We start from the raw sequence: 26,155 nt of genomic DNA on the forward strand, positions 1-26,155 counted from the left end.
GATAAATCCCCTGATAACCCAGGAAGCAGAGATCACACCAAACCATATAAAAGACAAGCTTCGAAAGAGAGAGGATAGGAGAAAGAAGAGAGAGACCTGAAGAGCCATCTCAGAAGAAACAACTTGAACCTCCCATATTCCCAACGAACCCAGCGCCATGGACACTAGAGGCTCATTTTCCTGTGGTTTCCTCTTGCTGCTTCTTGTCCAGCTGCAGCCCAGCAGGGCCAACCCCATCTACAACCTCAGCCCTGCCAAAGAACTGGCCAGCATGGAGGTGAGATGACTCTTTGCTTTTAAAAGGTTAAACTTTCTGGGGGTTTAGAAGTGTGTGCAACTGTGCTTTTGCCTTTCTTTTGTATGGTCAGATAGCTACGTTAGCAATTGTATGTAGTGGTCAAAGCCCCAGTTCTTCACAGGGTTCAAAGAAGCTTTGTAGGGCAATACCCTCCAGTGCTGGGATCACCCAAGCTGCTGGGTGGCAATGGGAAACAGAATTCCTATGCCGTGAGATGGCTGCTTTGGGTTTTCACCCTTCTCTTAAGCAATAGTCTCATTTTGAGTTTCTTAATGAACTACTGCAATATCCTGGAGAAAAAACATAGCGATGCATCATGGCGTCCCAATAAAAGCAATAGAAAACTTTCAAGTGGGCTTATCCCATTAAGAGGCAAGTGTAGTGAGCCAGGACAGCCCTACTGCTTTGGGTTTGTGGATTTAAGAGAGAAGAGCTGCATGCGGATGGGAGGTGAAGAGGTAAAGCAGAGCACTCAAAGTCAGTCTTCTAGAAGGTGTATTACTTGTGCAAACCGAGAGGAACAGAATGATCACGAAACGGTGACACAGCCAGAAAAGACTCTGGAGCTGTAAAATTACCACAGGCTTACTTTAATGAGCGAGACTTAGAGACTTATTACAATAGCTTGGGGAATGATAGAAACTCAGGATTCTGTCTTTAAAGACCAAACCTGACAACTGAAGCATTTCTTTGGACTGGCCCAGAAGCCAGCATCATAACCTGAGAACCAGCTCCCTAAAATGATTAGGACAGTGTCAGCCAAAGCTAAAACTGCCTCATGCCCCCCGGCTCCTCTGTCTCCAGCTGAAAAGAGTGGCTTCCAAATGCATTCACCCTCAAGCAAACCATGAGGTTCACTCCTCTCTAGCCCACTTTCAGAGATGGGCAATTTGATTCTTCGATGATGATGAAGGATGAGCTGTCCTTGAGCAGGTTCCCTATTATTCAAAGCTTTAAAAATTACGGAGAATGGCACCCAGAAGGTGAGATAGCAGACAACTTTTTCGTATAGATATTTTTAAGGAGATGCACATTGCTTTAAGGAGCAGAAATCTTAGAATACCTAGGGTAGAGATTAGTGGAAAACACTGGGAGCTTCTCATAGTGATGTCCACTGCAATAACTGGGGGTTAAAGATGAGCAGACTTTAGTCAAAATAAGAAGAGAGAGGCAACAAATGACCAGCAGCATTGCAGGCAACTTCTGAGAGCATGGGAGTCACTATGGGTTCGGAAGTACTTTGAAATCGTGGACTATTGCGGGGTTGAGAGGCATCTCTTGTTCTGTTTCTGTGCCAAAAGCTCTTCTATCCTTGCCAGTGGGACTGTGGCACTTCTTTGGCAGACAGCTTGTTACCTCTCAGCTACAGCTACAGATAGGTGGAATTAATGTAAACAGGGATTTAACACAGAGGACAGAGCTCACGAACCACCAGCATCTCTGGAATCCAACCAGGGAGTACTTAAAGCTGGCTGCAGAACCACAGACAAATTCAGAGTCAGATGAGTGGAAGAGCTAATAAACACATGACACCAGGAGTCTTATGAAATGAATCCTTCTCTTATAGGCTCTTCTGGAGAGACTGGAGGATAAATTTGCACTGATTGAAGCTCTGGAGTCCAATCCTGACCTGCAAGAGCCCCAAACCCAAGAGGAGATTCCACCAGAACTCATAGATGACAACGATGAGCAGAAGGCTGAATCCAATCTAAGATCCAACACTCCTCTGTCCTACAGGAACCCCTTCCTCAAGAGACTGAGGGGGGTGCAGATGCCCCGGATGATGAGAGATTCTGGCTGCTTCGGCAGAAGAATTGATAGGATTGGCTCCCTGAGTGGAATGGGTTGCAATGGTGAGTCCAACTTAAGCCATTCTGGTGAAAAGGCGGACTGCATTTATGTTTTTGCAGCAAGGGAGGAGCAAAGTTTCATTAAAATCTTTAACAATAAGAAATCGTTAAACACATTGAGTAAAAAGGAGCTCATTTTAGCCTAATCTTTAATTTTTTTCCAAACTTTTTCCAAAATAAGCTTCACGTTTATTGATCAGACGGATGAAAGCGCTGCCGACAGCGGTGGCATAGGTAGAAAGATTTCCAGCACCACTTACTGTGTGTTCGGTTTGCAGGTTCCAGGAAGAATTAGGACCACTTCACCCTGAAGAATGCTTCGCAGAACCCGTTCCTCCCAAGATGAAAGCTCGTCATCAGAAAGTTATTCCTATTTTTATTTATTTATTTATTTATTTATTTGATCTCTCTCTCTCTCTCTCTCTTTTTCTTAATGACATTTCTTACTCTGGCACCGTGAGACCATCTTTAAATAAAACTAACACGTTAGATATCTATGCTGGAACCTCTCTCCTGTCTGTTGCATTAAAATTTCTTGTATTTTCCTAAAGTCAAAAGCCTACGTTTTATTGGTACTCTGGTACCCGCAAGGCTGGATCTCACTTACACAAGACCAAGAAAGTATGAAGCTGGGAAAATGAGAATGAGTTTTTCCCTAGATTTTTGCTCTCTACACTAAGAAATTATAACAGATGAGCAGGAGAAAAAAAAAAAAAGCTTGCTCAACACTGGAAGACCCACAACAGTAGATGTAGTTTCAGTAACAAGAAAGTCCTTTTGCTGATACAGATTACTCAGTCAACGCAGCTGCCACTCCACTGCCACAAATCCCTCATGTGAGCAAAATTTACAAGAAAAGAAGTAAAAATTGAAGCAAAACTCCACAAGTTAGAAGCAAACTAGAGGGAGGAAAGGGAATTCATTGTATATGCTTTCTAGCACTGACCAAATAAAGGCTATAAGCATCAACAGAAAGATACGTCATTGACTGTGTCTTGTCTCACTCTGCATGTGGTTGAGCTGCTGATGCTCAGTGCTTCTTGATGCTTCTCAGAGGGTATGAATGCTATCACAGTACTGAGGGCAGGTGGGATCACTTCAGTTACGAGCAGCTTGTGCATAACACTTATTCCTTTCTGGGAGTCACACAGTTCTGAACACGACTGACAGGAATACTACTCATTTAAACTTTTGTAGCTGGATCTCACACCTACAATCTGAATCCACATCCTCCCCATAGGTTTAGATTGCCAGAACCATTCACTTAGCATCCTAAAGATCCCCTTGGGATCAAAAGCATTGAACTCAGACTCTACACAACTATCCTGCGAGTCCACGCACCACCAGAAACTGGGTTATGGTGAGGATCAAGTTAGGGTTTTGTTTCCAGCACTCATTACTGGAGCATCCAGGAAAGCTCATTCAGAGCGTAAGATCATAGCAGGGTGGACTCAACTGGTGAAAGGGCACAAACACCCATCAGTGAAGTCTATCCGAAGAGGAATGATACTTGGGACAGGCAAGGTGCCAGCGCCATGCCAGTTGTTGACAACAGCTCTCAAAAACCACAGCTGTAGTGAACTTGGAGTGCTAACAACACGCCTGCATGCCTGACTTCCCACACGCTGCTATAAAAGGAGGTAAAACCAATCCTCATGCTGTAAGACTAACGGCCCTTACTGGAGCTGAATTTTACCCAGTCAAGCAAAACTTGCACGGATGCATCAAGGCCCCGCAAATTATCCCTCCCTTTCAGCTCCCCAGGGCACAAAACACTCAAGAGCTCAGTGCTAAAAATGGCAAGAGTTGGCACTGCCTGACCCAAAGCCAGGTGGGTCCAGTATTAAGAGCAAGCCAGTTCCCGGTGGAACAGGTCTGTATTGGCTTGCAGACAGCATGTTAATAGACCCTGCAGCCTGGGAGAGCTTAATTGAGAGCTGGCAATTTAGGAAAAACGCATCTCTGTGGCTAGATTTTTAGTGCTACTCCCATAAACTGAGCTATAAACCTCCCCTGGGGAAATCGTGCAGACAGGTCAGAATAGGATTGAGTGCATGAAAGAGCACTTGGAAAAGCTGAAACTCAGCACTGATCAGCTCTATGTGCAAAGAGCATCTCACCCAAGGAGAAGCAGAGCTACCACAGCACAGAAGAGGGAACAGACAGTCCCAAACAAGCATAGGACAAAAGCAACCCACTCCACATGGAGAAAGTAAGGGCACCTGAAAGCTGAACTCCTCTTCCTAGCAACCTGTGGTTGGGCTCATGGCTCAAACATCCAAAGGAGGGTCCTGTTTTCCTGTATGCAACAGAAGGTGCTAAATCCACACTGCAGTCTTTCCCCTTCGTGCAGACAGAAGCTGACACCTGATGACTCTTTATTCCTTTCTGCTGTTTTCATTGCAGTAATTTGCACAGCTGCACGTGCCAGCCATGAAAGGATGCAGCGATTCCTTCTAACTGGGATGTGCTCTCTTACAGCAGCAGTCAATCTTGCATGAATCCACATCTAAACATGAGGAGGCTTTCTTCAGGTTTGTAGAGGATCTGCCTTTCAGTGCCTGTGCATTTTGGAAACTAATCCTGGCAGAACTTTTTGGAAACAAAGAAGGAACTGCACAAGAGAAGAAATAAGCAACACCAGTCTGCTGTGAGAGCATGAACCAAAGATTAATGTATTCTTACTGTCTTCACACCTACAGACACATGCCTTCCAGAGAAACTGCCCCTAAGGCAAGGCAAGGTTTGCAGAAGGAACTGCTAACAGTGTAGGAAATAGGCCAGCGGCCACACACCCAGGCACTTCAGTTTTGCTCTAGCAGCTGTGCTATGAGTCAGAGCTGAGACAAGGAGCCAGCGTACCTTGTAATGGTAAACAATTCAGAAATAGGATGCCCCTGGGACAAGCTATTGCAGCAAAGCAAGAGCTGATGGCAAATGCAGATAACAGCAACTACGTTACAAGCAACTGTTCAGCACCGAGCTCAGGACAGCTCTGAAATCCAGCCCTCCTCCATGCTGTTGGGCGTCGGAGCTCTTCACAAACCTTCACCAACAGCACAGTAGATGATGCACAGCACAGAAAATGTACCCGAGTGCTACCGTGCAAAGGAAGGAACATCCCAGTGAGATCAGAGGAGGACCAGCCCAGCACTCTCCACCAGGCTCCAGTGACATTTGCCACCTCCTGCAACGCCACACTCCATCCTTTCTTTGTAACAGCTTCTGGCAGTAACCCTGACCGGTGGTACATTATTGAGCAGCTTTCTTTCCTTTGAACTTGGACATGCAGTAATGATACAGGTGTGCTTCTTACACACCATACAGCCTCATTTGGGAAAGCAGTTCAGTTGGTCTGGGGTTCTTACACTCACACTTTTCGATCATGAAGCCTCAAAATGAACTGAGTGTGCCCTGCAGCAGTTGTCCCAGGACCGTCATTCCCTGCTAGGGTTGTACCACTGCCATTCCAGTGAGAGCTAGTGGACAATCAACTTTAAACCTTCTGCTGTCTCTAATGCCCAATCCTTCAACAGAGCGAGAGAAAGAACACAACGGGCTTCGTTCTTTAAGTGCTATTCCAGCCATCAGCACAAGTAGAAAGAGGTGGGGGTCTCAAGATTACAGCCTCACAGTAAGGAGAAGGAAGAAAAAACCATGAACAAAACAAGGCAGGAAGAAGCTTTAAGGTCACAGAAGGGAGCTCTCACACATCATTGCTGGCCCTCAGAAACTGCTGCCGTCTTGGATTCTTTTTACTGATCACTTGTAATAACCATCCGAGCCCTCTCCTCCTGTCATCCTGTCTGAACAAAATGAAAGGAAGTGGTACAACTGGTGCGCTGAATCTGAAGTCACAGGCACACCTGTCCCCCTCCCAGCAGTACAACTCATGAACAAAAGGCTGTATCGCACATAAATTGTTTTCCTCGCAGCAGATTCTATCACCAAGTGATATTTCCAAAGAAAGCAGCAGCTTACAGCTGTAATCAGAGTTTGGGGTCTTTTATGTGCAAAGAAAGCATTTGTCAGACTTTCCCTTCCCATCTCCCACTTGATGTCTCAGAGAACCAGCAGAATCCTGCATAGAAAAAGAAGCAGAGTTGTGAGGAGAGGGAATTTCTTTTATTCTTTAAAGACAAAGCACTGAGAAAGGCTTTTTATGTTGGGAATCGAGAAGGAAAAAAAAGAAAGATCAGATCAATGTGTAAAGCTGGGCATCCCACAGAGACGCTCTCAGGTATAAGCAGCAAGGAGATGCTGGGTGAGTCAGCAAGGCTCTCTGTGCTGTCTTGCCTTCTCTGTTACAGCTGTGAGATCTTCAGCACAGTGCTGTTTCCAACATTCACCTACACAAGTGGGTACCAGGCTCCCAGACTCATCCTTTTCTTTCTGTAGCTCTGAAATAGCCTGGAGAAGGGGACACCTTGATCATACATACAGCAACCTCTAAATCTCATTGAAACTGATAAACCAATACCCCTCACTCCTGAGATGGTGAAGGGGGGCAACTTGCTGCCAGCTCATTGCAGCTGTGAAAGAACTCTTACACACTACAGTGGATGCTACAGAGGCTGAGTGCATCCCAGTGCACTGCTGAAACACACTTCAGAAACTTGGACAAGAAGGTTCATCCTCTCATCAAATGCAATGAAAGCCTGGGGTGGCCATCCTGTTTCTTTCTATGTATGCACTGCATGACACACAGCTGTACATGTATACAAACCTGCTGAAGATGGTGGTTCGTATGTTGCCAGCGAAGAAATTGAGCAACACTGACTTCTGTTACATAGACAGGGACTGTAACACATGGTTTAATTGATGAGCCTATAAATCTTGGTAAAAAGGGACTTAAAGCTAAATATGAAGCAGCTTGCTTTAAGCATGAACTTATTGCACAGCTTTTCTCATAACCACCTCTATCACCCCTGATAAAACAAATAACAGGTGCTGTTCTTCAAGCAAGATACATCACTGCTTGCATTTTCTTCAAGAAGGTTGATATCACACCAAACTGACAAGCTGCTCCTGAAAACATGACCAGAAGTCTCTTCTTTGTGTGTGTGCTCTGGGAGAGAAAGTAGACAGATGAGTGGCAGCCTGTTACCTCCTTTATTTACTGCTATACTAAGGCAGTATTGATGTGCATGGGTTTTAAGAAGACAATTAATGTCTCTCATTTCCTTCTGTGTTACTGCATTATGACCAAGGGTTGAGGCATTTTCCTCCCTTACTATTTTGTTGACTCTCTTCGTGATTCCTTCCTAGGAAGGCACCTTAAGAGGATCACATCACTTATTTAGAGCCCGCAGCAGGATCTGCTATCCCCTCCCAACAGAAGCTTTCACCCATTTCAGGCCATGCCTATCATGGCTGACCTCGTGTAAGAGCTGCTACGTGCATCCTGCACACCACAGCAGCACGAGGAAGAAAATCAAGCATGGAAAGGCAGTGAGCTTTTAGGTCAAGTACTTACACTGTGCTGAAGGACTGTACTTACGTTTTTAGACTATAAGCAAGTGATGAAAGATCAAAATTTGCCACAACTTCTTGGCTGTATGCTCAAAAACAGGAGCTAAACATGAAATTAAGATTCATTCGGAGATATCTGTAAAACAAGAGGTGCAATATTGCACTCTAAACACGGGTTATGTGGAGGAGAGTGGAAAGCATGAGTTCCCCAGTGAGAAAAGCAGCAGTCACTTCTAGCACAGCATGCATAATGCAGCTCCTTATCAAATATCTGTTCATTTCTGCCTCTTAAACACCTTTTCTGAGAGAATAAAGAGCTAGAGTGGTTGCAATGTAAAGGTTTGTAAGAATTTCCATTTCTGTCTAGCCTCAGGGCATCTTCTGCATAAACTTAGATCCAGATAGCTCATAGACAGCAACTACTCCACTACCTCCAATCATGATCGTGGGTATTTCCAAGTTCTATCAGTTTTATTACAACAAAGAGCAAAAATAAGACAACACTAGAAACATCAAAAGGCCTTGAAGTGCTGAAGGAGACACACGAACATTTTACTCTTAGACATGTTATGGAGTCATGGGTTCACGACATATGGTTACACAAACACTTCCCAAGTGCCATCGTTCAAATAAAAATGAGTTCATACAAATTTAAAAAATAATAATACAATTTATATACACCGTGGAATTAGCTTACATCATTTCATAACAAAAACAGTGCAAAAAGAAACAAATGGAAAGGTAAGTTGCTACCACTGGAATGGCTCACAGTTAATTAACACTGCACAGGAAACCATGAGGCAGGCGCCCCACATTACCCCAAACTTCTGCCATAAATACTAATCCAGTTCTTGGTTCCTAATCCTTTAGTGTTGTTTTGAGTAACAGGTTATAGGCACCTATGCTAAAAGTAAATGCCTTGGTAAACCACCAACTAACCAGAAGAAAAGCAGTGAGGGTCTTGTTAGAAAGGAATGCAGTGAGCAGCAAAGTGTGACAACACGAGTGGTTTATTTAGGCAGAGATGAAATTCTGCATCTCCAATCATCACATAACTTGCAATTCTCCTTCTGCAAGTCATGTAACCAGTGAGTGCACACTCAGATTTCCCCTCAAAAAAAAAAGCTGGGAGTCACCTGCTATCATTAGTTAAGATTTCTGTACTGACCGGGTGAAATGGGCGCGCTTTGCAGCAGGAAGGTTTGAATCAGAGAGATGTGCAGGCAGGGCAGACAGTGCTGACAGCTGACTGAACTTTCTCATGAGGATGCAGCTGGTCCTCAAACAAACTTTGGCAAGATTTTTCGCCTGGTGATTTAAGCAAGACAAACTCCAGGCGTTGAGGGGAGGAAATTCTGCAGCTACATCATCTGCTGCAACTTGTGTAGAGAAATAAAGCAGGGAATGAAAGAAAACCTTCCACACAATCACTCAACATGAGCAAGAAGAAAAGGATTTGCCATGGAGACACACAGAGCACTCCTTGAGAGCTTCTCTGACAGTATGGGACTGTAACAGCTTGAGCACAAATCCTTTGAATGAAAGGAAAGTTAGCAGAAGCATATTTTAAATAATTCAGCTTCAGGGAGTGCAAAGGTGTGCTGGAAGTTTCTCAGGGTAGCTTAGTGCAAGACCAGTTTTCAGGGAAAAAACAAGTTTTAAAAAGCAACTGCAGTTCATCCAGAGAAAACCACCTTATTCCACACACAGCGAAACAACTTGGAAGTCAACAGCAGAAGCCAATACCAGCTTGCATGGTCTAAGAACAATGCTACATCTGCCCCAGCTAAGGAGTTGATATTGAAGGCACAAGATGGGTACTGCCTGCAGGAAAACACCTTTCTTCAGTCTAGTAAGTTTAAGAGCTTGCTTGCCTTACCTGAAATGGACCCAACGCATTCAGAAGCCAGCAGAACTGCTTTCAGTGGAGGAGCAAGAGCTGTCGCTACAAGCTCCACAGTTAAGAAAGAGAAAAGAACAGATCAGTTTCTGCTCTTTAGTGTAGGTGCCTTTTTGATCAACCCTGGAAAGCAGCCATGGCTAATAAATGGTCCTGGGAATTAAAAAATAAAAGTTAAAAAAAATTTAAGTGCTTATGAACAGCTTTGATAAAAATCTTTCCAGCAGAGCTGTGCTGTGCTCCATAAGACAAGGGCCAATTCTGTCTCAACACTTTGTTTCACAACCCATCTCTCATCTGCAGGACAAAAATCAAGTGCATCCCACGACTTGACCATCTTTCTTGCAAGCACAGCCAGAGAATGTATCTGTGCCTCAGATACCCAGACTGCAAAGACAACACCATCACCTAAGGAGCTCCTGTGACTTGAAGAACCATCTGAAGACTACAGCTGGTGCCCTGAACTCAAAACCTCCTGGCCCTGGCTGCAGCAGCTTGCAGAGCACTGTGCTGCAACAGTTAGCCTCCACAAAGTCAAGAGGCTGCTCTAACAGATGTAGTGTTTACACATGTAAGGAAAGGTCACCATTTCTTCAGGCTCGGTCAGGTAAAGCTTCAACATACATGAATTCCTTATTTCAGAACATAAAATAACGGCCAATTTCTTTCTGCTGCATCTCTCACCTCACTAGGTCCTTATGGCAGACAACAGGTTAAAAGGAGTGCTCAGAGACTGTGCAGAAGCTTTCCTGGGACACATTACTTAGCCCAGTCTCTTGGCTGAGAGAATGCTCTGTGCTTTATCAAGATAATCAACACTGCAACCCCTGGAGGCACAATGTTGGCTTCCCACCCACAGTTATCTGCATGCAAAACTCAAAAAGGCAGGTGCCTGCTGGAACAATACAGGTGCTGGCCAGGATGGTACCTGCTAAAGCAGTGAACTGGCTGCAACTGGCTTTTAAATGCTGTTTTCACCCTTACAGACATTTGGCTGTTGCAGTTACAAATGTCATTCCAATCGTTTTCAGAGCCAGACAGCCTCACTTACCAACCTGCTGTGCAGCCCTAACTGCCAGTCACCAGCACCAAGTATCCCTCCTGCATGGCAGCCTCAAGTTACACCAGCTCCTCTCACTACAGAGTTATAGCTGGTCTGTAGCTGTATTGGAAAGGTGTCCCTGGCTCTCCCTGCTGGGTCACTACAAGAACACAGTACCTATAAATGCAGGAGTGTCAAGTGGTGACAAAGTTGAGTGCCACAACGTACCTTAGGAGCATCTCTTGCAGGGAGATAATGGTAGCAACAGCTAAGAGGGAAAAAGAAATCTCCCTTCTCTGAGATGCTCTGTAAGTGTATTAAATATTTATAGTCCAGGCAGTAACTAGAATTAAACTGTTTTGAACTCATGATTTTCCAAAATATTCTCAAAAGTCAGCTGTTGTCAAAAGACGTTACAGAAAGGACACTCTCCCATGGGAAGAGTAGAAAAATTAGGGGGGAAAAAAAAAAAAAAAAAGGAGGCAAGGGTGGAAAAAATATGAGAAATTGAGAGCACCCACAAAGTGATGTGCATTTCCAGAGAGTTGGCTGTTTATGCTGCTTTTCAGAAAAGCCATCTTCCAAAGCAGCAATTTGATAACTTCATTATCTCCTCTCAGCCTTAACAGCTATTCCCCTCTTACACAGGTAAGGCAAAAGTTGCAGGAACAAGAGAGGAAGAGGAGAAGGGAGATGCACAGGAGGACAGGGAAAAGATACTGCAGTTCTCTGCACAGGGTACGGTGGTGCTAGATGGTTCTTTCATCCAAGCCTCAAAAATAAACCAAACCTAAACAGCAGAACGTATACTGCTGGGACAACACCTGATGAAAGGCTAGGGCACAGGAACATAAAAAACCTGGATGAAGAGTGGTCAAACCAAGTGCCTGAGACTAGTCAGTAGCTCTGGGCTCAAGCAGTTCCTCTAATTCTCTGGCTAGCAAGATGTTTCCCAGCTCCCCAGGCTTGATATGCGTGTGAGAAGCCAAATGGCCAGTCCTGGGCCTTGTGGGATCCAAGCAGAATGCAAGCGCGTGTGCGGGCTTGGAAGAGGGAGGCAGCCACACCAGCAGTGGGGCAGGATGGGCAGGGGCATCAAATGGTCTGATAGTGTTGTCTCAGCCTCGCCTGCAGGAATTCGTGGGTCAGGTTGTGCCGAGTGATTATCCCAACAATCTTAAAGAGGAAGAAGAAAAGGAAAGAAAGACGTGTCAGTATCACAGACGTGCCACTAAGGGGTGTGCATAGTAGTTCCAAACCTACAGCCCCTTCTTGAAGCACACATCTACAGGCAAGGTACACTGCTTTAATGACACCCGAATGGATAGCTTAGCTCCTGCTGTGTCTGGACACAATAGGCACCCCTGCTTATGAAGGGAAAGCTATTGGAAATGTCAAAGCTGTCTCACATGGCTTCATTAGAGACATCTCTTGTTTGCCACGTGAAAGGATGGCAGATTGCTCACAAGAAATTCTAAGAAGCTCTGAAGATGAAGCAGTAAAATCAGCAAAGTGGTGAATGCACACTGACTGTCAGTGACTAGCAGGTCACCAAAGGGGCCTTCTCTGCCAGACTGCTGGGAAACAGTCAAACTACACATCTCAGCCAATGAAACAGCTCAGTAATTTTACACAGTGAGAGTTCAGAGCTGGGCTGCTCTCTGGTACCACAGAAGCATCTTGTATTAAATGTGGAATGAGTTTACAGCACGTGTTTTCCAACAAGTTATTTAGGGTAGCTATTAGGAACACCCAAAGGCAAAGACAGCACTGCTGTCTCATTTGGACAGACCAGTTCTGGCTATTAACATCAGGATTTTGCCTCCCTGTTGAGGCTTAAGGGAAACACCTTCTCATTATGCTTATAGGAAGTTACTGACACCTACTGACTACTCCTGCACACTGTAGATGGCAGAGAGACAACTATGGTGAAACAAGCACAATTTTTTCTGCTGTCCCTACAAGAACAGGATGCAAGCTCCTGTCCAACAGGAAAACCTCCTGTCCCACCATATGGGAAATTCTACTTTTGGTCTTGAATAAAGCTGTTAAATAAGTGAAACTGGTGACTTCTTATGAGCTCAAGGGCTCTTAAAAAGGTACAAGACATGCCTCCACGTGCTGTTATAACTTGAGAGAGGAGGCAGACTGCGTGTCCCACCCTTTGGGTGAAGACAAGGAGCAGAGTTGCAAACTAAAGATGGTAATGAAGTCACAGCAATTAACAGTGCTCCAGAGTCTTAAGACCACCACATTCTGACTCCATTAAAATGTGCCTGTTTGATATTAAAACAGATCTTAACTCTCTTAAAAGTGAAAGCATTGCAAAAAACAAAACAAAACAAATCTGCTTCCTTGTTTAACAGAGACAAAACTGAGATAAGAACTTACCTCTCCAACTGCGTTCACAACTGGTAAATGTCTGAGCCCCATTGTCCTAAACAAGTTAAAGACTTGAGATACATGAGTGTTTGGAGAAACAGCAAAGGGTGATGGGTTCATGTAGGGGGTGACATCCTAAGAAAGAAAAAACAGGGTATTATTTACAGAAGGCATTTACAGTAGTTCTGGAAATCACTAAGAAGCAATTTCTGCAGCCCCTCCAACTTTCTGATCTCTAGACAGCATATCCACCCATGGGAGTATTGTATTTCTCTACAAAGTTGTTTCATTTTCAGAAACCTCATTTGACACAATTGGTTTTAACCCGTAATCTTAAGAAAAGCTTAATGCTGCATAAATCCTCTAAGCAGGATAAATGTAGGTCCACAGTGATGCTCCCACTTGTAAACAAGGCTGGATGAATGCATGAAAAGCATGTGATGTTGGCCACTGCACAGAAGGTTGGACTCAACTGTACTCTTAGCTCTTCTTAAAGGTTTAAAACAGCTCTGAATGTTTATCAGGAAGCACTGTCACATTGCAGTGCATCTCTTACCACTATCATGCGAGGGTTCAGCAATGTGAGGTCCAGGTCATGGATATCTGGATAGCGGGGATAATCCTCTGACATTTCTGCATGAGACAGACGAGGCTGACTTGCACTCTGCAATTAAAACAAATGCCACTGAATCAAGCTGCCACCTTCCCACGTAGTTCACAGCCTGCAAGCAGCACAGTTAACAATGCTTCTCAATGCCCTACGCTTATTCAGACTGCCTTCCTCCTCTGCCCACATAAAAATACCTTCTCTAAAAGCATTCCTCCTAGTTGCTCATCTCATCTCATATGAACAGAGTAATGGATATGCTCTCCAAACTCTGATACATCCTGGTTGAAAAGGACTTGAGGGTACTGGCAAGCTGGATGTAAGGCAGCAGTGTGCCCACACAGCCCAGAAAGCCAACCATGTCATGGGCAGCATCAAAAGAAGCATAGCCAGCAGGTTGAGGGAGGTGATCCTTCTCCTCTGCTCTGCGCTGGTGAGACCTCACCTGGAGTATTGTGTCCAGATGTGGAATCCTCAAAACAGAGACATGTGGACCTGTTGGAGCGTGCCCAAAGGTGGACCACAAAAATGGAACACCTCCCTGCATGGACAGGTTAGGAGCTGGGGCTGTGCAGCAAGGAGAAAAGAAGGCTCCAGGGCCTGTCAGTATTTAAGAAGGGGACAGACTCTTTAGCAGGGTCTGTAGTAGTGGGACAAGGGAAAAATGGTTTCCAACTAGAGCAGAGGAGATATAGATTGGATACAAGGAAGAAGTGTGTGTTTTGTTTTTGTTTTAAACAATAACAGTGAAGCACTGGCATGGATTGAATATCTCCAAGGATTGGACTCCCAAGTCAGGATGAATGGGGTTCTGAGCACCTGATCGAGCTGTAGGTGTTCACTGCAGGAGAGTTGGACTAGTCGACCTTTAAGGACCTTTCCAACTCAAAGATTCTGTGATTCTATGAACACGTGGGAAGGAACAAAACAGGATTGTGGAAACTGGGCCCCAAACACAAATGCTCGTAACGATTTCAGCAATAGCTGAAAATCTCCTGGTAAAAGCTTGGCTTGTTGGCAGCAAGAACACACAGTATATGCTGCTGGTTGCCCTCCTTGTGTTTTAAGATCTACTCTCCATTCCCAGTTTCACTTGCACCTTCACGCAACAAAAACTCGCATGAGCCAATTTTCTTCATCCCAAATACAGTAGCTTATCTCCTTAGATGTAAGATGTAAAAATAGGTAAAATGCTCTTGTCTGCCCATAAGTATTGTCCCCAGCTCTGAGGGCAGAGATGTCTTTGCTACAGTTCTAGATTAGGAAGACTCACTGACTGGCTCTCGGAGTAACAAACACCCCTGACAAGGAGGGTGACCAGCTGCGAGCGCAAGATCAAGCCATGGAAGGTCAAAGGTCTGAAACGTTCCTCCATGGTCCACTCCTCGCTGGGAGACTGGTCAGGATACAGGTTGGGGTAAGGAGTGTATCTGTGAATAAATGCACGCAGTAAGTTGCCTGAACATAAGGAGAAACACACATCCCTTCCTCCAAAACAACAGCTATTTCTGGTCTTCGCAACCTTCTCCAGAATATTTCAGGGATTCTTGCTAGGGACAAACAAGTCATTTCTCCAGACAAGCAGAGAAGGGTCAGATGCTATTACCACGGAAAGAGCATTACACCAGCAGCAGAATGGAAATAGCCTCCTAACTATCAGTTTAAGTTCGCTTCCTACTAAAGCAATTTTCAGTGCCAAATTACTCAGATTCTAATAAAAGCTGAAGTACCTGGTGGGATGTCAGTGTGTAACTCCACCCATACATGTCACAATCACTAGGTTAGAAACTGATTAACCACACTGGGCTTCTGCTTGGAAACAACTGCAATACATGCCTAGTGACTCTGCCTAGTTACCAGAAAGGTGGTATCAAGAACTACAGAAGAAATTCATTAGCTCCTCTTTTGGGAGGAACGAGCTTCACTGAGCTCTCAGGTTTTTTTTGCAGAAAATAAGGCATCAATTTCTACAGCAAAGGCATTTCCCCAGGTAGTCCATCCTCTCCAGGTAGTATTTCTGTGTGGGTACTTGATGGAAATCTAAATTAAAAGGCCAGTCAGCATCAAACTATCATCCTAGGACTCAGTGCAGGTTCCAGCACTGCCTAATGAGTCCTGACAACAGTTGTAAAAAACACGGATGCTGATACTGCTTCCTCCAGCATACGAAGTAATGGGGAAAAACCCAGTTTCCAAACCTTCATGATCTCACCTTCTCTCCAGCATTTGCTGCAGCAAATCCTCCTTCTCTGGTGGCTCCTCTGTCGTTATGTGCTCATCGCACATGTTGCGCAGCTCACTCGAAGGATAGGATTTCATGGACTGACTCCGTTTGCGCTGCTCTCCAGCTCGGGTGAGAATGCTGGATTTCTGTGCACAGCAGTGTTGAGATATTCACTGAGCAGGTCAATAATTGTCAAAGAGTGACTACAAACTGTTTGCTTAGGAAGTCAGGCACCCTTTTTGCTAGAGCACGGGTACACCACATTAGTCACTGCAACCTTAAGTTTATGTTTCCCCCATCCTCCTTATGTGAAAGAGAGAAGCATTTAGCAATTATTATCAGTCTCAAATGTGGATTCAATACTTCAGTGCTGAATCCAGAATTTTTCCATGTCTATCCTGAACTGGTTACTTAAAAGGAACCCTTCCTCGCTTTTGCTTCTAGAAATGCAGCCCTCTGTTCTGCCTCTGTCGTGATCAGGGGAATGGGAATGAAACTGCATTTCTGAAGACTTTGTATTTCGGTAGGTGCTCGTGTCTGGTGTGAAGTCTGCACTGACAAAGGAAGGGGTCTTCCACCTGCACAACCAAACTCTTTATTCTTCCACGTACCGAAGCAGCAGCTTCTTACCTTGAATTTGATGTTGTTGCTGATCAGCTGATTTCCCTTCATGAACTCCCTCTCGTTGCCCCGGTTCTCAGTCACAACAGGGAAGGCATGATGAACAGTTGTGCGCAGGATGCTAACGAGGGACTGGATCCGGGTGTGGGGGTAGACATAGGTCAGGTTGGGTTCCATGATGTCACTGGCTCGTAGTCTGAGGAAACAGAAAAATCCAAGATTGCTGCATGCATCTCATCTGCTCCTCAGATCTCCACCTGTCCAACCCTCCTCACCAAGGGCGCCAGCACCTATTTCCTGCTCAGGCCTGATGCACAACTTCCAGCTCCTCTCACAGTAGTTGATGCAGCCACGTTTGTTGGACACACAGCAACATCCTCCCATTACAACATTCCTTTCTGAGGAATATTTCTAAGACAAACTCTAACCCACAGCCCTGCCAAGAGTAGCAGCCTTACTTATCCATTTCCACCTCTGTTTCCCACTCCAGAAGAGGCACTCCTCTCAAGTTCACATGGATGTCATAGATTCCTTTGTTGAAAAAGTCTCCTGTCCATTTGGCTACCTGTGGAGCAAACAGAAGGCCTACTGAGTTGTTGCTCCAAGTAAAAGACTTCTAGGCTCAAGGTGGCCATGGGAAGGAGAGAGATTCAGGGCTGGCACACGCTCGAGAAGCCAGAGCTAAGACTCACCATGAGGGTGATCATTATTGGGAGCCCATAGGTGATTTCATTGGTGGATTCAATTAAGATTACAGTCAGGCTAATTGTCATCCGGACCACCCCTCCCAGGAACGCTGCTGCCCCAATCAGTGCGAAGGTTCCTGAGTAGATGTGATCCAAGCCGATATAGCTAGGGGAAAACAAAGAGCCCTGAGATTAGAATAACCTGACTGAGAGCTCAGCATGCACCTGCAGCACAGCTCTCCCACACATTCAATGCACCTTTTGAGGAGGTTGGCGACCAGGCGTCCGAAGGCAGCCCCACAAAGCAGTGATGGCACAAAAAGACCACTGGGCACAGAGATCCCGTATGTCCAGCAGGAGAGTAAGAAATAGAGAAGGAAGAACAAGGAGAGTGTGACTGGGCTGAAAGTACCTGCAACACAAGAATAATCATGACTAAAGGGAAAAAGGCCTGTGGAACAGATAGCAGTCTTCCACCATCCACCCCTTGGCTCACAGCAGACCCATCTCACAACAGTCTCACAGTTCAAACACACGTGAAGACAGTAAGTAAGCAGAAAAGTAGGAAAAGCAGGCCTTTCTTGTCATGGAGAGGTCTTTACTCTGTTGTACCAGCAGCCCCCTGAGCTTGAAGATGCTTTTAGCTTTATTGTTCTTGCAACAAGACTGTTTTCAAGCAAGATGAAGCTCTGAACCCTAAGAATAGCACAAGGCACTGCCTGCTAGCTACTCACCATCTTGATGGAAGAGCTGGAGGATAGCTGACTCCTGAGGGTTGAAGAAGAGAGTGGCCATGTCATTATAGGTTTCGTTTGGGCAGAAGAATGTTTTGATGCTTGAATTCACATCTTCTGACATACCCTGATGAAGAACACAAAAGATATGAAGAGTTACAATCTATCCCCTACTATGTTAGCTGCTGTGTAGAACGAGAGTAACCCTTCTGTACAGGGCTCTCAGCACACAATTTGAGATGATCAGACCAAAACAACAGTGGCAGACATTAGGCCTGCACCATCAATAGGCTGATTCACAGTGTGAACATATTTGCCAAACTACAAAAGCACAAACTGCAGCTTTTATTATTACCTTCAGGTTCTGCAACTGCCCATAAGCTTTCATTCAAATTTTCTGTAGGTACTGCATGCCATCAGGAGCTCATCACCTGCCCAGGGTCCTCTGATGGGTGAATATGAAGACAACAAACATGGAATCAAGGAAGATTCCTCACCTGTGTACTCAAAGTGTCATTGCCAGGGCGACTGGTGGAAGACATCTGCCGACATTCCCCCAGGACCATGGAGGCCACAAAGACGACGACGGTTGTAGTCAGCGACACAAGCAGGCTCTCCAAGACTCTGCAATCACACAGCAGAAAACACACACTGAAACCACACAAAGACCCATAGCCCAGCGTGGCATCTGACTCTGAAATAGGAAGAAGCAGACACCACAGCTTAATACTTGAAAATAGGGGAGCCTGCAAGCCAGGCTGAATTATGACTTGGTGGCCAGGATTGCATTAGCTCCCTTTTTTAATTTCCTGCCCCTTAAAGGAGCTATTTCTGTTCTCAGAACACGCAGTCACATATAAAAAGCCACAGGGAAGAGTTCAATGATGATGCTGTTCACATGGAAACGAAGTTCTCTGTATCCTTACAACACAGATGACTATTCTGTCTAGACACACCGGACAGGTTGATGCACAGTCTCTCCTACCTCCCTCCCAGCTACTGAAATACCTTTTCCTTTTCCCCTCTAAACCTGGGCTTCTCATTTAAGAACACTGCCTACAGCAGTCAGCTTCTGGAACAGCATGGCAATTCTCTAAATGCCACAGGCAGATTAATTGTGGTTTCAACCACACAAGATAACAATCTACTCTTTCTACATCTGTTTGGACAAGATACAGAAGAATCCTGCATGGAGATGAAGCTCTATTTTGCTCAGCTATAAACATGAGTCCCCTTCACAGCCCCTATAAGGAGATCCTTTTGTTACCTCACCCTAGTAATTACAGAAACAGTGATAGAGCATAACAATTCATTTTTGGTGTTCATCTCTGAAGTTCTATAGATGCCTCATTTTGTGATTTCAATATGAATACATCCAGCTTTTCCTCCAGCCCTCTAAATTGATGCATTTGCTTTGGGATGATGAACACACATGAGAACAGCTGCACAAGCTCAAGAGAGAGCAAATACCTGACAAGCTTTGGTTTGGGATGCACGTTCCGCATGCGGTACTTTGCGAGCCTCTTGTTTAGACAGTTGAAAGTGGCTCCAAGAAGGCCTCCTACAATCCCCATCAGAATGAAGAAGCCCAAGTCCACAGCTGTCCAGAGGTGGCACTTTTTATCAGACTCAGAACACTGTGCAACAAAGCATAAGAAACCCATTAGTAGCTGTAGTTTCCTGCCACTGCTTCTGCCTTAACAGCAAGATAGCTACAGCCATAGTGGAGCAATCCTGTGTTAGGCTATCAGTGTGCTGCTGCTAAACATAACTGCCCTTAAATCAAACACACACCCACCCACAAAACCAGCAAGAAACACTGAACTGACCAGAGGGGAAAAACCACATTGCTAAATCTTACCTTAAACTCTCCAAAGTTCAGCAGACCAGGGAGCTGAAAAGACCCCCAACTCCCAAACTGAATCCCAGAGCGGAAGAAATTCAGGGTGAAGGTGGCAGCCATGGAACAGAAAAGCTAAGGAAGTTAATACATGGAAAGAAATTAATTAATCAGAATTAGAACTGGCACAGTCAGCCCCTCCTTGGCACTTATGGCTGGAGAAAGGTGCATCAGAACCTTTATGAAAACAGTCCTACTGAGGGTGCCCATTTCCTGCTCCAAAAGAGAGCAGGCTTAGAAGGCACTACTATAATCAACTGATCTGGCCTCCCACATAAGAAGAATTAGGAATGTCACCCAGTAATTCCTCCAGCATTTTTTTTTTAATCAGATACAGTAATTTACAGTTAAAAAACAATTACAGGGCACTAACAGCTTGTTTAGAGGGGGAATTGAGGTCTTCATTGGCTCTGATAGAACTGCCATGTTAGCAAATCCCTGGCTCCTCTTATCCCTGCTGAGAAACAGCAGACTAACTGAATCCCACCAACAGGGCATTTTGTGTAAGGAACACCAAAAACATAATGAGATACGACACACCGTTAGAAAAACTGTCAACTTCACAAAACCAAACACTGCAGGCAGAAAAACCCCCAAGTAGAATGCACAGGGCATTGCTGCAGTACAGCTCCCCAAGGCACAGGACAGCAGAAAGAAATTCATCACCTGCTTGCTCCGCTCTCACAGAAACGGGCTGCAAAGGCCCAGGCATAAAAGCCTTTTCTCTCACGTACCTGAGAAAACTATGCCACCTACAAAGCTGTCTCGTAGTTCTGGATAGTAGCAGATTACTATCTGCCCTTGATCTGTATTAATTCTGGGGCACTGATAGAGAAAGCAATCTCTCCACTACCAGGCGGGCTCAGGACGAGACACAGGATACTGAGAATGCCCTCACAGACAAGTTCTCTTCAAGGTCCAGCTCAAGGAAGAGACATACAGAGAGCGCCAGGCACTGCTTACCACTTTCCATGTAAGCCCTTGGTTCCAGAAGGAGGAACCTTCTTCCAGGCTGAAAAGAGTACCCCCAATTGGGGCTCCGAAGGCAGCTGCAACCCCTGCAGCTGCTCCAGCAGATACAAAGTCCCTTTTATCCCTGAAGAGGAAAAGAACACCAGTTTAGCAGCAGAGAGCTGTGAATGTGCTTATAGATTGTACATCATAAGGAACAGCCCCCATTTATCGATATATACTGGGGATACATGAGTAGCAGCTGGGAGAAGTACTGGCCATGGAGAACAACACCATTTGATCAGCAAGCTGTTGCAGCACCACGCTCTTTTTCTAGAGCACCAATACAGAGCAAAGCACCATGGTGCTACGTGACTGCTGAGTATACAAGGAAACATCTCACACCATGGTGCTCCAGCATCACCTGGAAGAACTCCAGAGAGGGAAGGGCAAGTTTTTATTCACATTCAGGTGGACCTGCCTTCTCTGGAGCCTATCTTGGTTTTAGAGGCTGCATAACTGAGCTTGTTACCAACAATGAAACCATTTAACTATTCAGATTAAAGGTTTTAAGTAGGTAGAGATTTGCTGAGCAGCATGAAAGAACATTGGTGAACATGGAGATCAGAGCTGGGATCCCTTAAGGACAGCAGTGAAGAGTCACTTTAGTTATCCTGCTGCTGTCTTGCTGCAGAATGAGGCTGCAGAAAAAACACAAGTGACTGATTTCATCTCAGGCAGCCGCCCTTCTCCCAAGGAAGCCTGCTCAATTCACCCCTCCCTCCCCTTTCCCTCTTCTCCTCATCCTGCAGACAGTACCTGTCACTGCGGAAATACGGGAAGTTAAACTGGATCTTCCTCAGTGAGATGCTCTGGAACTACAAAGAAAGTAAAGATTTAGAAATACAGGTGACAGAAACTTACTACTCACAGTACTCTTACAAGTACTGTGAGTAGTAAGTAAGTGGTGTGGACTGCTGGTCCCTGATCAATGTCTTGGAGAACAGAATGATTTTCTGCCCAGGCCAGCACTAACCTGGGGCAAACCAGCACCCACGACAGCACCACTGTGGATCATTGGACCTTCCTTCCCAACAAAAAGACCTGGAAAAATAAGATTGATAAGTCACACAGAATCACCAAGGTTGGAAAAGATCTTCAAGATCATCCAGTCCAATCATCCACCTATCACCAACAGTACTCACTAAAAGTAGCCAGCATATTTCCTGCCCTCTTCCTTGCTGACAGTACCAGGACAGATCATCTCACCACTCCCACCGTGTGTCCCATGACACAGCTCCTCTGTACCAGGCCATAAGGTACAGAAGAAGTTTCCAGTACCTAAGCTGACTCCAGGCTCCTCTCAAGGGAAAGGGAGCTGTTGAACCCTTTGTGCCCCACAAAGATTTGTGAACAGACTTGGAAATCAGGCAGAAATATTCTACAACTACTCCTTCAATGACTCTGAACTCCCCAGGTTACTGTGAGCCCTGCTGCGTACAACACAGCCTCCTTCAGACTGCTCCAGGTAATGTGTTCTGAACAATTCTCACGTCTCCCTCTCAGACGGAGACGCCTCTTGCTAACCCACCTAGAAGAGCACCTGTTCTCTTAACAGTTCCATCCCTTCTGTCTTACTGACTCTCACAACTAGCCCATCAAAATCATTTCACCAGAAAGACAGAGAAGCCTCCTGCACCCTCCCCTTCGTTTCTCTCCCTTCAGTGATTCCGTGCCCCAACAAGACGTCACAGCCCTTCTTACCTCCTGCTACACTGAAGAGCACTCCCACAGCTTTGCACACCACCGTCCAGAGCCGCACAACCCCTGGAACTTTTACCCCATTGAGGTAGCACTTAATTTCAGGGATTCCTGATCCAGCTGCCACAGGCTGCAGAAAGGAAACACTGATGCTGTGCTGCACTGATGTCAAAGCTGACTGACAACATCTCAGGTGTCACCCCACCTCAGTCAGAGGGCACAGCAGGGATCAAGAGACATTACTTAGCTAAATCAAACGGCACTGTGAAGTTAGTTGGTTGCCTTGGGCTGTGGGCAGGAAGGAAGCTTCCTACCTAGAACCCATGTGAGAGAAAAGGAAGAATGTACGAAGTGCAGCACAGTCTTAAGTCTTACCTGGATAAGGACTAGAAGACTTGCAAGAAAAACAAAGGTCAAGTTGAATCCCAGCAGCTCCAGTAAAGACAAGGCAAGACAGCCTTTCTCAGTGCATTCTTCCACCGCTGCATGGAGGGTCAAGGAAAGCAACAACATTCTTCCCATCACACAGTCATTCGGTGTTGGCTGGCACCAAGAGCCAAACTTGTGCTTCCAACTCCGGGCAGAGCAGATGAGCACTCATCAGAGAGCCAATCACCCAGCCAGAGCTCAAGGGTGAGCTATGAGGAAGGGAAACAACTCGATCTTTCAGAGATCAGCCTTTGCCCACATACTGATTCTGAAACTACTTTCTTGGTTTCAAGGGTTTCACAGGCAAATTAAAACCTGATTAATCAACAATGTGACCGACGGCAAAAGTCTAAAAGAATCAGCTGCTCTGAGCAAAACATGACAAGAAAAGGGTCACAGAGTCCAACGGGACTCCAACCATCAGGTAAAAGATACAGCTTTGTACAACCCGGAACTTGAGCTGGGTGAAGAGCCGTACAAAGAAATCCACAAAGAGGCCCACCTATGAAAAAGAAGACAGACCTGTCATCAGAAATCACTACATGCAAGCAACAAAGACCAGCCTCTAGCAAGCCCTACCAGGAATACACACACGTGAGAGGACAGAAGATGAAGAAGGCAGAGTAAGTATTCAGAGCAAAGTAACTTGGGAAGCTTAAATTCAGTGCCTCCCTTGTTCTCACTGAGACAGATCTATCCTAGGATTATTCCACTTCAGAGCATTAATCTGGTAGCATTCTTAACACCTACAACTTACATTGGGGTACAGAAGAAAGCTGATGTTTAACTGAGGCATACAGTCAGAAAAGCTGATTTTCAGGAACATACAGCAAAGTCTACACTGCCAAACAAACTCAGCTCGACTGTAAACTGGCATTCTGTTTGATTAAGTGCTCATTTTGGACAAGTTCTGCAAAGTTAAAGAATTTGTCTGAATACTTTGCAGAGAAAACACAGCAACATCTAGAAGAAAAAAGCTCTCCTGGAATATAATGCATCAATACTGTGCTTTAATTCCCAAAAGCCACCTCCAGCCAGGAAGTTCTTCACTTCATGAACGTAAATATTTACTCAGCTTCCCTCCTTTGCCATTGACTTTAACTTATTCCTGCTGATCTCTTCCCAAACAGCATGATCCTTACCAGTCCCGTGCAGACTCCAATGGCAAAAACCATCACCCATTTCACTGCTTCATAGTTTCGGGCTTTCTGTTTAGAAATAGGATTAAAAAAAATAAACAAATAAACGAGCCTGGTCAAAGGAACATACAGAGATCAGAAAAAGGTGGACTTTCTACAGCTTTAGCTCTCAAGATACTAAAAGCTGAAACAAACAAGTTCCTACCTTGTTGTCCATGCTCTCCAAAACTTCCAAGTATGGGTCATTGATACAGCGATCGTAATCCAAGCTCTGGAAGAAAGCCAAAAGGTCAACCTAAGAACATCAGCCGCTATGGACTGTGCAAGAATCTGCCCACAGTGACCTTGTTAAAGATTACAAAAGTCATTACTTCCCCAAAGCTTGTTTTGCAAACGAGCGTGGGAGGCAAAACTTCTGTAAGCAACTTTGTTTAAGAATTTCCAGTAGAGCCAAGCTGTGAGAATCAGGAAGAGCAGACCAGGATAGGAAACAAATAAACTGATTAACACAACTTTAATTTGAATTCATAACGTACAGATTTAGACCTTGCTTTGTTAGGTGCCTCCAATGTGACAGTGCAAGGGGCAACATCAGACTTAATCTTTAGTTACAGCAGAATTACTAGGTACGAATTCTCAACAGGCAGCACCTGCTCTTAACCTCATCACAGGAGGAAGCTAAAAGTAATAGTTGTCCCACTGTAGTCACAAGGTATCATTACTTTCTACCTGTATCAGCTTTACTTTTTTGAGCCAAAGGGTAACAGGTTGCTGTTCCATCAAGCAGTAACAGCTTGCTGACATCAATGCTGACAGCAGCTCCTCTAAATAACTCAGGGCCTCCATTCAGACACTTAACAACCAATAATCTCCTGTAAGAGTCAGGACCTTACCTTTCAGGTAGATGGAAAGATCTGCTTCTTTCTCAATAGGAATCTGACTTAAGCAGCAGATGGTCAAGATCTACTCAGAGCACAGGGCTCTAACCTACAAATGCCATATCAATGAATGCAGAGCAGGTCTTTGCAAGAGCAGCACCTTTTGGCATTCCTGTGGTGCCAATGAAACCTAGCTGTAGTGATGCAATTGGACTTCTTGCCCCATTTCAGACTCAAACTGATCAAAAGCTGTGTGCAGTTCTTTCACAGAATCACAGGACTGCAGGGGTTGGAAGGGAGATCAAGTCCAACTTTCTGCTAAAGCATTTTCTCTACAACAGGTCATACAGAAAGTGTGCAGACAGATCTCGAGTAATTCCAGAGAAGGAGTCTCCATCACCTCTGTGTGCAGCCTGCCCCACTGCTCCATCACTCTGGCAGTGAAGTTCTTCCTTACATTAACACAGAACTTTGATGTGTTCATTTTGGCTCATTGCTCCTTGTTCTACTGCTGCAAAAGGAGACCAGCCCCACTGATGTGACTTCAGCACTTGAGATATTTAGGAAGCTGATGTTTATTGCTCACCTCATAGTCTTTGCGTGGAAGGATCTCATCTTCCTCTTCATGAGTTTCTCCCAGGATTGTCTACAGAACAAAAGGGCAACGTGAAATGAAAAATAATCAGCAGGATGAATGCAGAACCCAAAATGAGGATCACTACATACAAAGCTAAGGTGCGGGCTATGAAAGCATCACTTACATCAGATAAACACACAACTACAGAGCAGAACCAGAGTACCATTTAGCCTGGACAAGCCCTCTAAGGTCATCCAGCCCACATCCCTCAGAGCCACACACCCACACTGCACTCCCCCAGGGATGCCGAGCCACTTATTTCCCCACACAGCTGTGCCAGCACGTCACCACTCCACACAGGGCTTTACGTTACAGCTCACAGGTCAGCGGCAGGAAGGGCAGCACAGCAGGCAACAGTAAGGCGGGCTGAGGCGCCCGGGGCCCAGCGCCATGGCAACACCCAACGCCCGCCCGCCCGCCCTCAGGCACTCCGCGACCTGAGGCTTAGCGACAAAGCAAGGCCGCGGGGTGAGCGGCCGGACACACGCAGGGCTCCGCAGCCGTACCAGCTCCTCAGGGGTGCGGCTTTCCCGCTCTCCGCAGCACTGCGGGCAGCAGCAGCACAGCGATCCGCCGCACCCCGCCATCTTATCCCGGCGCCGCCCGCCCGCAAAGCACGTGACCTCGCGGCGCTCACGTGACGC

At 45.5% G+C, this 26,155-nt stretch overlaps 2 protein-coding genes across 2 annotated transcripts; one reads left to right on the top strand and one right to left on the bottom strand.

Annotated features, from left to right (window-relative positions):
* The first annotated feature begins 56 nt into the window (after positions 1 to 56).
* On the top strand, positions 57 to 3,127 carry NPPA (natriuretic peptide A). The gene is made up of 3 exons (XM_052691618.1): positions 57 to 277; positions 1,866 to 2,151; positions 2,427 to 3,127. Exons 1-3 carry the CDS (start codon positions 158 to 160, stop codon positions 2,441 to 2,443), a joined length of 423 nt encoding a protein of 140 aa, XP_052547578.1. The 5' UTR covers positions 57 to 157; the 3' UTR covers positions 2,444 to 3,127.
* CLCN6 (chloride voltage-gated channel 6) lies at positions 2,494 to 26,155 on the bottom strand. The gene is made up of 23 exons (XM_052691592.1): positions 26,018 to 26,155; positions 25,461 to 25,520; positions 24,202 to 24,267; positions 24,000 to 24,065; positions 23,293 to 23,359; positions 22,804 to 22,910; positions 22,432 to 22,558; positions 21,704 to 21,771; positions 21,487 to 21,545; positions 20,680 to 20,812; positions 19,678 to 19,791; positions 19,287 to 19,453; positions 18,314 to 18,440; positions 17,817 to 17,943; positions 17,341 to 17,494; positions 17,089 to 17,248; positions 16,855 to 16,961; positions 16,406 to 16,592; positions 15,764 to 15,921; positions 14,825 to 14,981; positions 13,501 to 13,608; positions 12,954 to 13,079; positions 2,494 to 11,738 (listed from the first exon to the last, which is right to left on the bottom strand). Exons 1-23 carry the CDS (start codon positions 26,096 to 26,098, stop codon positions 11,658 to 11,660), a joined length of 2,607 nt encoding a protein of 868 aa, XP_052547552.1. The 5' UTR covers positions 26,099 to 26,155; the 3' UTR covers positions 2,494 to 11,657.

The sequence above is a fragment of the Tympanuchus pallidicinctus genome, unplaced genomic scaffold (assembly GCF_026119805.1).
Source record: "Tympanuchus pallidicinctus isolate F22 unplaced genomic scaffold, pur_lepc_1.0 scaffold29, whole genome shotgun sequence".
Lineage (NCBI taxonomy): Eukaryota > Metazoa > Chordata > Aves > Galliformes > Phasianidae > Tympanuchus > Tympanuchus pallidicinctus.

What these genes read in the sequence shown, in the direction of transcription:
- NPPA (XM_052691618.1), top strand. Translation starts at nt 158, where the DNA reads ATGGACACTAGAGGCTCATTTTCCTGTGGTTTCCTCTTGCTGCTTCTT. An exon ending in AAGAACTGGCCAGCATGGAG is followed by an intron (nt 278 to 1,865) that starts GTGAGATGACTC and finishes CTTCTCTTATAG; the next exon opens with GCTCTTCTGGAGAGACTGGA.
- CLCN6 (XM_052691592.1), bottom strand. Translation starts at nt 26,098, where the DNA reads ATGGCGGGGTGCGGCGGATCGCTGTGCTGCTGCTGCCCGCAGTGCTGC. An exon ending in TGAACTTTGGAGAGTTTAAG is followed by an intron (nt 19,454 to 19,677) that starts GTAAGATTTAGC and finishes TTTGTTGCACAG; the next exon opens with TGTTCTGAGTCTGATAAAAA. An exon ending in GTCGCCAACCTCCTCAAAAG is followed by an intron (nt 17,249 to 17,340) that starts GTGCATTGAATG and finishes GTTTTCCCCTAG; the next exon opens with CTATATCGGCTTGGATCACA.